Here is a 13,033-nt window from a genome sequence, read left to right as displayed (position 1 = left end):
CTGGCCAGGCACTTGCATTGCCCGAAAGCTTCTCGGTGGTACGCTGGTTGATGAGGATGAGCTGGCACTGTCCGAGGATACAACAGAGTCAATGGGACCTTGTGAAGGAGGAGGAGTGCGCCGACGCGATATCTCGCGTGCCGCTCTGCCAGCTACTGCCAGACCCCTCTGGGCCACTTTTGATGGCCGTTTGAGACTGGAGCTGTCTATGGTGCCAATCAGTGGATGGGGCTGACACTGGCAGAGTCCAGGTGAGGGAGGGATTGAAGGACGCTGAGACTGGCTGTGACGAGGCCGATTGCGGAAGACCTGCATGGAGCCTGTCGCGTAACCACGGTTGATGGGCTACGCCGCACTGAACCATACTCGGGAGAGGCCCAGACACATGAGCGGGAGAGCGCGAGCATGGCCTGACTGCTGTAACTAGGGTGGTCTTCCTGGCTGTGACGACTAACGAGCGTAGAGATGGTTGCTCTTTGGCTGGCATCTCTGTTCCAGGAACGGCGGAGTTTTGAGCGGGCATGCTCAACACTTTGGAAGAAACATGGAGGGGCCGAAGCCCACGGACCCCACCGCCCGCCGTGACCCAATCACAGCGCCGGACGATCTGTCACCACTCGCGCCAGCTGAGCGGCCTGCCTGCCCCAGCCCGATGACCTCGGGGGGCGCGTTCTCGTCTCGCGATTGACCGCCCACAGCCAGCACTGCTGGACCATCGGCCTACACGCGTAGGAAACATGGCCACGCCTTGATGTAGGAGGGCCATCGATGCCGCTGCCGTCGTTGCCCTGTGAGCGGCTGTGGATCCTGGCTCAGTGCCTCGCGTGCAGCCGAGATGCTGTTCAAATAAGGTTGCTTGGCTGTGCCCGTTCCTGCAGGGGCTCGAGGGCTGCGTCCTGAATGGGTCTCGCGGGTCTGCATGCGCAGCCTCCACCGTGCCGTCGGATCTCGGTGGGCAGGCCCTGGTGGTTCGTGCTTCTGGCGCCGGGCACCTCTGCCATCACCTGCGTTCTGCTGCCTGCGCTGGCGACAGACGCTTCAAGATCTGTGAGAAAATCCAGCAACGACTCCGGCCCCTCAGCTTCGGCAGTACCCATTTGCTGTCCATGGATGAGTGGCTCCAGGTCACGAAAGCGAAGCCGGGACAGCTGAGAGCTGTGACTAGTCTTGCAGTCACAGATGCCCCACTGTCCAGTCTCAATCCTTGAGCATCAAGTGAAAAGGAATCCGCCATTCCGGCTCCCGGGCTGCGATGCTGATAGTGTTGAGTGACCACGAGTTCGAGACGGAGTCCACGAGGCAGCTATGGGCGTGGCGGCTATGACTCCGCTGCGATTTGTAATATTCATGTCACGGGCAAGTGGGAGTTCTGTATGTGCACAGGGGAGAGGGAGAGACTCAGTCGCGCCTCACGGATGCTAGGAACATTGATGGCTCTTGCGGACGTGGTACAAGAGTACCACTTCGGGACGTCTGCTTTGCCTGACGGCAACAGGGGAGACTGCTGATGGGTACGTGGCCTCGTGTATAGCGGGAGCATTCATGATCTAAGAGGCATTGTCAACAAGCGCACAAGGGTCATGTTCTGTCGGAAATGATTCGCCACACTGCCTCTGTAGTCCCATGCCCTCGCTCCTATCGGAACGCTCCTAGATCTTACAATCGTGGCGGGCTGGTCCCTGCCGCCTCTGATCGCCATGAGCACCCCCGTCCAAGTGCGCCTGTGGGTTCGTAGTTAATTCGTGGTCGACCCGTCTACTAACCGCTAAAAGGCCACTCGATATTTAGTGGCCTAGAGGCGCCATAGGCGCTACAATATTAGCGACCTCTAGGCCCTATCTGGCGCCATAGAAAAATGGAGTGGGGCAGGTGCCAGATTGTAGCGCCCACAGCGCCAGCCGACCACTGAATCTCTGATAGTCTCGTAGTGGTCTCTCAGTGTAGTTCCGGAGTCAAATTAACCGCGAGTCGCGCACCCCCAGAATTCGTCAGAGAGTACCCCCAGATATAACATATCGGGCTCATTTGAACCAATCAGTAGCCGAATGCGTGTATTTGCACTATTTAGAACGCTCTATTGGTGTTGTTGTAGGTGGCCAAAATCGGCTGCCGGAAGCCTTGCACAACCCCTCAGGCCAGCGCTCCGCCACTTGAGGCATTCCGGTTTTGGCGGAGTGGCCTGAACGGCGCACCATAACTTACAGCAGACTGTCCTGCCCGAAGCCTCTGCGCTCAGCGCCCTCGACCACCCCCCAGCCCACCTGGGCACGAACTACGAGAAACAAACCGGACTCCTCAGATTCCCCCACGCCGGCACCCACCTTGAGCGATCGCACCACAGAGGTGCTGCGGACTCGGGACTGGATGGATTCGAGAATTGAGAGATTGTTCGTTTAGACGGCGCCCAGTTTCTGGCGCGTGGTGCCCTGTGGTGTGGCGTATGGTACGTGAGGTTGTACCTGCACTGCGCTACAGCCCGCCAAGAGCACTAGAGCGAGGGCGCATCGCGGGAGTGTAGCACCGAACGTCATGTCGCCTGGAGGCATTGAGCCCGTTGGGTCCGCTTTGCGTAAGCACGCATGGGAGCCACGTACGACTGAACACTGTTGCCACTATATCCTCATTGCATGACTGTGCAGCGCATGCGGTCGAGAGAAGTTAGCCTCTCGTGTCCTCATCTCGGTCACCCGAGTGGCTAGCTTGGGGCCGGTCCAATGGCCCCCCCCCCCCCCCCCCCAACTAACACGACTCTGCGTCCTCACACGATAAGCGCAGAACCCGCCGGCGACAAAGCCCAAACACGAGCTTGCTCTCTGCCCGACTCCAACGGTCTTTGCTCCGAAGCTCCATACGAGTCCCAAATGCCGGGTCCGCTCCCGGACAAGCCCTCCTTGTACCGTTTTGCTCCATACTTGGACCAGACAGGCTACGATGAGTGGCCTGACGGCAGCGGAAGGGCCTACCCACTCTGGGCACACAAACTGATGCGCGACAAATAAATCACCTTTTCCTTGTTCCTCAGCAGAAACCTGCGAGAAACAAGAAATGTTCTGTCATATCTGGAAGCAGGAGCTCCTACCTAGGGGCTCCCCGAGCCTCGACCCCACCTTTGGGCTGATGCTCCTTGGCAGCCGGGCATGCATCGTCGGCTTGCGCGCCCGTGGAGAGACGGGTCTGGCACTACAGGGCGTGGCGAAACGGGCGATAGCTCTGCGTGGCCCCTGTGATTCTTGGTTAGACATTTCAAGACAGCGAAGCCTCGACTTTACGCTCTCGAGCTCTGGCAGGTCCACTACATACGCAGCGTAAGGCTGTGGGCAGAGCAGTAATATGAGCCATGGGCTTCTCGAAGGCGTCTGAGGCCACACCGCAGCCTGTACCTTACGCTTCTTCGGGAAAGAAAGGCCACAGCGTGGCCAGCATCCGTCCACTCGGGTTGTTCATTCAAGGGCTCGCTGCATTCCAGGCTTGTGTCCAACCATGCTTCAACTACAATGTAGTATTGTATACGAGTATCTGTCGCCACATGGCTTGGTCCCGTTTATGCGCTGTTTGAATAGATACGGCTCGTGACAAGCATAAGGCCGAGTTCTTGGAACCAGCTTGTGCAGAAGAACAACAGTCAACAGAGTCGACGGCCACTTCTCGGGGGGGTTGGCTCTACAAACAGCGCCTTCGCCCTAAATGACAGGCGGCAAGGTGCAACTCAGTGTTGTCACCGAGTTATCTCGGCCGTCGTGTGAAACATGCGGGAATTCGTCGACCCGGTTTGTCGAGATTAGCGCTCATCTAGTCCGCTGAGCTTGATTCCAATTCCTCGGAAGGCTGCATATCTCGGGAAACTTATGATTCGCATTACTATGGAGGTAGTTCTCTGGATATCGCCGGGTGCGTCCACAAGCGGAGCCAACTTGTCGGGTGGATTGATCGTGCAGGGGTCGTTCTGAGTTTCTGGAACGGCCGGGCAAGCCCCTGTCACACTGTCCATTGCTGCGCTTGCCGTGGGCTGCATACAAGGTTGACTTCCCTATGCCAGGTCCTACAGCATGCTCGTACTTCAATGACCAGGCCCGTGTAGATTATCCGCGTTGCTGGTCGATTGAACTGCTTTTCCTTGGCCGAGCATTCTCGCCATGTGTCGGACGAGGCTAAGTTATCACAATACGGAGCTTGCTGTCTAAGCTACAGGATTTACATAGATCTTCTACAGGATTCAGTGATACGGTTGGGATGCGAGGATTCTATACCTGCCTTCTTTTTAAAGGTTGGCCGCGGTCTCACTCGAGGATGAGACTACAGAGAAGTTGCAACAGATCTCCTATGACTATGACGATGTGTACTTTCACGTGTAAAATATCCCAAGCTGCCCCCGCATTACCGGAATCGAGGTCGATTCCTCTAGATTGACGCCGCCGGAACGATTCATTTCTCGGAGACGACCCAGATAATGGATATCTGCTTGGACAGCTCAGAGACTCAGTATGCACCGAGTTGAGTTTGCAGGAAGCGAGGAAATACCGTCCCTGCAAATCAAGACACGTTGCAGCCAAGCAGGAGTCTGCACCCTTTCAGATCAGGACTACATCGAACCAGCGGGCTTAAACGATGATTGACATATTTCAAGGACGATTTCCATTAATCCAGAATATTGAGAGAAAGATTGAGATAGATTGGTCATACATCATTACGGTTTAAGGTACTCGACAAGGGAGAGGACGGAGTAGTCTTGAGCCAGCATCTTATGCATTAGTTCTTTTTAACATAGGCAAGTGACACGAAGGCTTTAGTTGAGTAGCTTGAAATATATACTTGTCTGGCTCACAATGGAGTAGTGAGTACGCTGCTCAGACATATCGTGTCCGATTGACACAGATCGAGCACGATCTAGCTTTCTGTACTGCCCGCATAACTCCCAGTCGTAAACTACGCGTAGGAAGGGACTCTGTCTGGTGGTCGGGCAAATACAGGATAACTAACCAGCATCTAGGCCGATTGACACGGATCGAGCTTGATTATCTCTGATCGGGGGCGAAGTCCCAAGATAGGATATAAATTAGTAAAGCTGTACCGCTGAGCTTGGAATATTCCCACGTCCTGCTTACTTTTATGCATTCTCCAAGACCAGGTCCCGGCACTTACGCTGAGTAAAGAGTGCACAGTCAATTCGAACCTACCGTATGAGACATACTTGTTACTAATGGAGCTCGATCTGAGTCAACCCAGCTCGATTCCCGTCAATCGTAGTAACTCTACCTTGAGGCCACCGGAGTTTCTTTCTTCACATCACGGAATCGCGATCACCTGCCCCTTCCGCCACTGCCTCAGGCAACAGACAGATGCCTAAGCCCTGGCGCCTTGCGGCTATCCGCGGTCTTGTTGTGCCTCATTCCTACTACCAAGTGCGTAGGTCTTGTACCAGATGCGTGAGTCCATCGACGAGGTTGACATCTGGCGCATCACAAGCTGTGTGGCATCTCCAGATACGATTTGCACATTTCTAGGCCGATTGACAGGAATCGACCTCGGCTCTCACACACTACAGCCACAATAGCTAGGCACGCACTACCTGTTTCGATTCCTCAGACTGCAAACCTGCCTGGTTCATGAAGCGAAGCTTCACGTCGCGCTCACCCCAGCAACTCCATAGCCACACTTCTACGCGCTCAAATCGAGGCGCGCTTCCTCCCACTCTCAACTTCAATTACCACCGACGACCTTCCAACATCGCGCCCAGCTTTTGCGATCGCCTTGCGGCTTTCCGCTGGAAAGGAGGGCCGCTTCACAATCCCGTCTCTACTCAGCCGCTCTCCTCCAACAACATCGAGCTAGCAAGAGAGGATGGCGCCAACACCAAAACCCCCGAAGCCGCTTGCGACCTAGAAGGTCCCCAACGGCACAAGGGGTCTTCTGGTGACCGAAGTAGCGTGGGAGCGCTGCGAACCAGGTGAGGAAGAGACAGCCTGGCTTATGGACGAGTTTCGCTAGAGCGAATTCACGGATGTTCGTAACGTCTTGACAGACTATGAGGTAAATCCCTCCATGCCGCTCTCTGTCTATGTCGTCTCGTCTCATACTCTCCAGGGCCCGATTCGACGATTCTGGAAGACAAAGAACAGGCGCGTTGATGGCGAGCTTGGTACATTCGAGTGGAAACACGATGGACGCCAACGGGCCAAAGCTATCGCCCTCTACATCCTCATGGAGAAGAAGAATACCTCAGACTGCCACGCATGCGCTGGATCAGGCAATGGCCCTGGCGCCGAGTGCATTGCTGGTCCTCCAGCCGAGATCGATGGTGCCTGTACTAACTGCTACTACTCTGGCACGGGGAAGAAGTGCTCTCTTCGTGTTGGTAAGCTCCCCTTGCTCTGCATCATCCAGGCGGAGGCTGACGGGAATAGAGTATGAGAAGAAAGCCGAACGCGAGCGGCTCAGAGCCGAGGGCAAGTTTATTCCGATCTCCGAGGATTGTCTTGGCCTTATCGAGACGGCTGAGCTTGAAACCTGGGTTGACTGGATTGAGGAAGAGCTTGTGAAGCGTCGCGTGGCACAGAAGCCCAAAACGTAAACCGCGAAGAAGTCGTCAAGCCAATGGTTCCGAGAATGAGGCTGGTTACGATGATGCCTAGGCGCTTCGCTCCTTATGTCATGTCATGCTAATGATTCGGAGTTGCAAGCATGGAATTGGTTTCCCCTACAACTAATGGGATTGTGCGCTTGTTTCAGCACATAGATAATAATGGAATAAGAGGTCTCCCTTGTTACTCTAAGGTAGTTCTTAGTAGTCAGGCAGACCTGACCCGAGAGTTACACCAGCAACTTCGATTGACATGAATCGAGCTCAATTGATACGAATGATATATCCTTCCAGATATCCTTCTTCGGACACGCAACCACGACAAAAAACGTTTGTCAGACCATTAACTCTGTGTTGCTCATGGCACCATGCCTGAGAACTGGAGAAATCGCAGTATCTACAAGACAAGAAGCGCAGGGGATCGGCATCCAGCCTCCTTCTCTGGCCGGAGTTCCCGATACTGAGCTTAGGAATACACTATCTCAAGAAGGAGCCGTCCTCCGAAATACTGGTATTGCAGTACTCCATTGTAATATTGGTGTTTTCCTCCGCTATGATGATGAACGCCTCCGAGTTGCCCAGAGTACACGACAAAGCGTCTTCGGAACACCTTCACCGTTACTTTCGGACCTTCCTAAACTCTTCATGCATTTGCGGGAAGCCCAGCTCCGGATGCCGATCTATTCGATGTTCATGCGGGTTCGAAACGACTTTTCTGTCAACGAACAGATTCGGCAACGTCTACGACGAGTCCACTGATGTTGGGAGTTGGTGGTTGTGACTTGTAGGTGCGCGATGATGAAAACTATTTGAGCTTGATTGACACGGTTCCGGGTGAACCCAGCTCGATTTCTGTTGATCGGACTTAGTCTACCTTGAGGCCACCGAACTTTCTTTCTTCATGTACCACAATCGCGATCACTTGCCCTTCCGCTACTAAGGCAGCAAGGGGATGCCTGGCCTTTTGACCCTCCGCGGTATTGCTGTGCCCCATTCCTACTAACATGTTGCAGGAAGCTCAAGCACACCGCGCTGCTGTTCAGTACGTAAAACTTCCACTAGAAAAAGCGCAACCCCATCAACCAAGTTGACATCTGGCGCACCACAGACCACAAGGCATGTGCAAGTTCGATTGACAGGAATTGACCTCGGCATTCACATACGACACCGTGAGTAGCGAGTTGATCACCATCTGCCTCCGTCCGCTGAAACATTTCCCTCGAGGTACTGATCAGCCGACACTCATGTTACGCTCACCCCGGCAATCTGGACTACCTCTATCTTGGCCTGTACTGCCTCCTCTCAGCCTCGACTTCACATCACCGCCGTTTTGTCTCGCGCCCAGCAATCACGATCGCGACGGCAGTCAACGACACCATGGCTCCTGTGCCCTTTACCGCTTTCCTCTGGCAAGGGGAGCCGCTTGAAGATCCCGTCCCTGCCCAAGCAGCCTCCCCCAACAGCGTTCAGCTCGCATCCTACTTTCGCCGCAACAGAAGAGCTGTGCCAGATGAAGTTGCCGCGGCCGCCCTTGCCCAACGTCGGCAAGAGAGCGATGCGCATACTTTTGAGTACGCCGGCAAAGACGACTTCGAGAGGGACGAGTACGCTCTGGCCAAGACCGGGACAGCCTGGCTCACAGAGTGCATTTGTACTTCTGTCCATGGGAAGCCTCGCGACCTTGTTGAGGAATGCCATGTAAGCTGTCCTGTGTCTCTCATTTCCATCCGAACCGTTGTCTTACTCTGGAAACCCGCCGTCAAGACTATCCAACGCCTCTTCACACCAAAGGTCATTGTCAGGCAGAAGCAGGAGTACTACGCCAGCTTTGACCTAGAGACTTCTTCCCGCGTCCTCGCTATGGCCTGCTACCTCTTCCTGGAGAAGAAGAATACCTCGGACTGTACAGCATGCACTTCGGCAAGGGGAAGCGGTCCTGGCGTTGAGTGTGTTGTTGGCGGCCATGCGGATCTCAAGCATGCCTGTACCAACTGCTACTATTCTGGCACTAGCAAGAAGTGCTCTCTTCGCGTTGGTAAGCTCCCTTGCTCTACAGAATCTAGCCAGAGGCTGATAAGAACAGTATACGAGGAAGAGCAGGCAAGAGCTGCGGCTCTCCTAGAGAAGAAAGGGCTCGTCTTCAATCCAGACATTATTGCACAATTACCATTGGATGACGTCAAGGCCTTGCACATGAAGTTCGAGCAAGAACTTGAGAATCGTCGCGCCGCCGTCAGTGAGATTGATGTCTCGCAGGGCAAGAAACGCCGCATGGCATGAAGCTATGGGTAGCCTTGGTTGTCAAGATACGGATGGGCTTTATTCAAGGCGAAAGAATGTTGAGTTTCGGTACAATCTTGAACTGTCGATTCGATGACTTGTTGGGCGGTTCATAGCTTCTCGGCGGATAGATAATAAGGGAAGATATCCCCCCTTACCCCTCTAAGACAGTTCCTGGTGGTTATACTTTACCACAGAGCAAGTGCAAATAGACTTTCAGTGGTCAAGTAGGCAGACCTGAGCTGAGAGCTACAACACTAACTTCGATTGACATAAATAGACTTCGATTGACGGGGATAATATATGCTTCCCGGCGTCCTCCGGACACCTGAGAATAGCGAATAAAGCTGGCCAAAATACTGTGACTCTGCGTGGCTTATGGAGCTATGCCCTGAGACCGGGCGCAAACACTCCTATGAACTCAGCTTGCAGATGAAGACGGGAACTTCTCTTAGATGCTTCCACGAGTGTTCCCGTTGTAGTCAGCCTCAACGGCGACGCCAATCCTACTGAGCCATAAGCGTCTGTGGTAGATCTTCTGAATTCCTGTACTATGGAAGTGCTCCGTCCTCCGTCCTAGTTTAATAACCACGATCGGCACCGGTCGAGCTCGAAGCATGACAATGCTGCACCATCACAGCGAGAGAACGACAGCTCCGTACCGCGAGCAAGGCCAAGTGCGGCACTGACTGTTTGCCCACAGGGTCGACTTCCTAGAGCTAGTTTCTGCAAAATGGTCGTACGTCATGAAGGCGGGCCGGAGTTCTGCCTTGCCTGTCAGACTCAGATCCGTGGGCCCACGTCGGACTCCTTCTCCTTGGCTAGGGCATTCTTGACGTAGGTCTGCCGAGGCTTAGATGCGTCAACGGGACACTTGATATCTAGATTGCGACGTTGATATGGCTCGTTGGTAGGATTGTTGAGATAATTAGGATGCAATTGAGCTCCTGCTCCCTGTTTAACTGCCACAGAGTTATGGCAGAGCTATTGGGCATGCCCGATGTATCTCTTCCGGTGATGTACTCGAGCTGCGATAGCGTGAGTCCAACCCAGGCCTCCCCTGGGTGGTGGTTCCCTTGCGATGACCATCGGCGCGGCTGCATCATACAAGGTGTCAGAGTTTCTCCAAGGCCCTGACCGAGTACTAACGATTGTCCGAGCTAAACAGGACCTGGAGTTAAGCTAGGGCAAATGCCGTGGTGCATACAATGGTATTAGTTGGGACGAAGTATCGCTGGGATGTCCCAAGAGGACTCATGTGCTTGCTTTTCACCATGTTGAAGAGAAGAGAACAGACTTCTCCCTGTCCGCCTAAGCAGCATCTCGGTCGCTCACTGGTTCCCAGCTAGGAATTTGGGCAGGCCCAGATGCGACTTTCCGTCAGTGATGGGGATTTTCTTTTCACAACTGCCAAGCGCTTGTCTGGAAGACTCAGCGCAGTAATTCTACATCACCTGTTGTCTGTCGATAAACAGGGGAGAGTCAGGGGGCACAACCTGAGACTCGAGAACAGTGTTCATGTCGCTCGGCAGCTGCGATGGCCCCAGCCTAAATCCGTGTCATCTTGAGCACGCCATGTGGGCCGACAGTACGATCGGCTTGGGAACGTAGTAACACCCCTCACGGTTTTGTGTCCGGTGAGCTTTTCAAGCAAGCCATTGCGAGACACAGGAGCTCCACCTTGTTGTCGTCTCTCTCGTTGCCGTCCTTCAGCGCACTGTCTTTTTCCATACCGCCGCCCATCTCATTGTTCAACAATTTCTCTGTGTTTGCTATGAGGCCAGCAAGAGGCTCACTCTCCCCCAGAAGTCGCTCGAATGTGGCGAAGAGGATAGTCATGATGAGTATGACAAGCATAGATTGACGCGTCAGCGGTAAAGCCATCGCGTCGATCCTCTCGCGGAACTTCAGCAGTGCATCTCGATGGTATTGAATCGCCATACGATATGCGTTTTTGACCCGATACTCTCTATTCATCTGAGAGTCTTCTCTGCTAGTATAGAGGCTGTCCGCGTAACTCAATGCTCCTATGCTTAACACGGAAGCTCCTACGACCTTGTCGGTAACAGCCTCCTGCATGATGATGCTCACAAGTAAGGTCCCACGACACGTCGCCAGACTGAGAATCTTGATTGCGTAGCTTTCGATAATGCTGAGAGACAATGGTCGTTCCAAATCCAGATCTTGTTTGTCTGTGATAGATTGGTGTCTCACAATTTCGATCTGTTTATCCCAAGGCTCGCCACGCGCTGACTTATTCACCACACCATGACTCCCCTCTGTTGTAGGCAGAGGAATCTCATGGGGTAGCATGGCCGAGACTGTGAGTGCAGCCAAGTGTGATAAACTGCACGGGACTATGGATATCCCACAGCATGATGTGCTGCCATCAAAACCAGGCGCTGGAGGAGTCGATGACGATGACTGAGCTATTGAGCTCTGCCGTCCTATCAGGCCAAACGTACCGCTGCCTGCGATGCCTGAAGCTGTTGTGTATTTCCTTTGAGGGGTCCTGTAACCTCGTTGGGAGGGGACATATTCGCACTTCATGCAAGTATGAGTGCAACGACTGCACGGCTTTTGTCCATCGCATTTGACGTGTCTCGCCCGCTATATGGCACACTTAGCGTTGCAGGTTGTGATAGAGGTGGAACTTCGGTTGGAGCGACTTACACAATTGAGACAAGCAGTATGTGCTGTCTCTGTGCTGGAAATAGGACGAGCAATGCTGCTGCTATTCGAGGCTGCAGAGGAAGCTGGCTGTGTGCTGGTAGTTCTCTTGTCGAGATATTGCGTTACACTGACTGGGCCAGAAAATGATGACATCACAGGGAGCTCTGCGTTCGGTGCCATCACAATTTCTTCCCGACGCCTGACAGAGGGGAGAGAGATGCAAATATGGACGTAAGGAGACGTTTGTGGATAAGGATGCCGGCATCTGCCTTCTCGCCAGGCTAGTGAAGAGGCTCGAGGATCCAGGAACCATGTTGGAGTGCTCCCTGGCCCTTTTCAATGGACACCATTCCCCCCTGGACCGCCCGATATGCGGTCGGGGACACCCGCAAAGGGGAATGAGACGAGGGGAAAGGTCCAGTCCTTGTGGCCCCCAAACATTTCAAGAGGAGCCTGGAAGAGAGCACAATCCCGACTGGAATACGGCATTGCGCTCTTGAATCAGCACTTGACTACAGGGCAGTTGAAAGGCTTTAACGACTTAATCTACCGGTTGCCTAAGTGACCTGATCATTATTCTGCCGACGGCTGGGCATTCTTTGACATACACGTGCGCTCGTAATACGGGCGTCCCCAGGTCGGACGGCTGGCAGAAGAGGTCGACGCGCCATTGCCCTCAGGCACAGGGAATGTCGGAATTCAACGATCACCCTAACGAAATGATCGAGAAGACCCCTCATATTAGTCGGATATCTAACCTAGTCGTGCCAACTCCTGTTAGATTACTCGCAATTTCGAACGACGCTAAAGGCGTCGCATATTTCAGAGGACGTCAAACGTGAGCATTATATGAGAGAGCAGGAAGACACCTGATTCACTGACCCGGGAGGAATGAGCGGCCGTGTGCTGTTGCTTCACTCATGTCAAAAGTCATAGGCCCCCCCTGCACTAGATTCTGCCCTGGTTCATGACGAGAAGTGCCAAGGAGTGTGCCTAGGCATGAAGCCAAGTGGGACCGCTGAGCGCCTGGAGAGGCTGGTGTGACTGTATGACCCTGGCAGGTGGCTTGTGCTATGCCGGCTCGCAGCCCCGGACCAGGTTGTGCTTCTGGGACTACCTAGGTATGGCCCCTGCAGTAGTGCTTTGCTGCGCGGCAGCCTTGTCGTGGCCGCCACAGCCTCCCGAGCAGGATGACCATGTCTGATGCTACACGTGGCATGGCAGAGGAGGGCTTCCACGAAATGGAGTGAACCCAACGGCGGGGGGCGCACGGGCATGATGCCTGCGTCGCGATTGCGCAACCACTCCGCCCCAAGCGCCCAGGGTACGGGACTGAGCTGGAGGCTGCTGGATCGGAAGCGCTGCATAGGGTGCCGTGTGTTCTGGTTGAGCCCGATTGCAGATGGGCAGACCCCGTATCGAGAGTGTCCGGTTACGCATATCGGCCTGCCCGATCACGAGCATTCTTCCGTTCTAGCTGCGTTTTCTTCCGTGATGTTATTT

The 13,033-nt window shown here is 54.1% G+C and overlaps 4 protein-coding genes across 4 annotated transcripts; 2 read left to right on the top strand and 2 right to left on the bottom strand.

Annotated features, from left to right (window-relative positions):
* Positions 1-2,658: 2,658 nt before the first annotated feature.
* B0I36DRAFT_356215 (uncharacterized protein) lies at positions 2,659-4,426 on the bottom strand (the record flags this gene model as incomplete). The annotated part of the gene is made up of 7 exons (XM_046157564.1): positions 2,659-2,695; positions 3,080-3,180; positions 3,386-3,489; positions 3,860-4,006; positions 4,044-4,148; positions 4,248-4,293; positions 4,379-4,426. The coding sequence occupies 7 exons, from the start codon at positions 4,424-4,426 to the stop codon at positions 2,659-2,661; spliced, it is 588 nt and encodes a 195-aa protein (XP_046004493.1).
* Positions 4,427-5,336: 910 nt separating this feature from the next.
* B0I36DRAFT_356214 (uncharacterized protein) lies at positions 5,337-6,568 on the top strand (the record flags this gene model as incomplete). Its single annotated transcript, XM_046157563.1, has 4 exons — positions 5,337-5,403; positions 5,584-5,944; positions 5,988-6,352; positions 6,402-6,568. The coding sequence occupies 4 exons, from the start codon at positions 5,337-5,339 to the stop codon at positions 6,566-6,568; spliced, it is 960 nt and encodes a 319-aa protein (XP_046004492.1).
* A 1,386-nt stretch (positions 6,569-7,954) lies between these two features.
* B0I36DRAFT_356213 (uncharacterized protein) lies at positions 7,955-8,857 on the top strand (the record flags this gene model as incomplete). The annotated part of the gene is made up of 1 exon (XM_046157562.1): positions 7,955-8,857. One exon carries the CDS (start codon positions 7,955-7,957, stop codon positions 8,855-8,857), a length of 903 nt encoding a protein of 300 aa, XP_046004491.1.
* Positions 8,858-9,640: 783 nt separating this feature from the next.
* Positions 9,641-11,710, bottom strand: B0I36DRAFT_356212 (uncharacterized protein; the record flags this gene model as incomplete). The annotated part of the gene is made up of 5 exons (XM_046157561.1): positions 9,641-9,841; positions 10,312-10,405; positions 10,482-11,178; positions 11,323-11,401; positions 11,531-11,710. The coding sequence occupies 5 exons, from the start codon at positions 11,708-11,710 to the stop codon at positions 9,641-9,643; spliced, it is 1,251 nt and encodes a 416-aa protein (XP_046004490.1).
* Between the last annotated feature and the right edge of the window lie 1,323 nt (positions 11,711-13,033).

Source organism: Microdochium trichocladiopsis (genome assembly GCF_020744255.1).
Source record: "Microdochium trichocladiopsis strain MPI-CAGE-CH-0230 chromosome Unknown B0I36scaffold_15, whole genome shotgun sequence".
In the NCBI taxonomy this organism is placed as follows: Eukaryota; Fungi; Ascomycota; class Sordariomycetes; order Xylariales; family Microdochiaceae; genus Microdochium; species Microdochium trichocladiopsis.
This window is presented reverse-complemented; position numbering and strand designations above follow the sequence as displayed.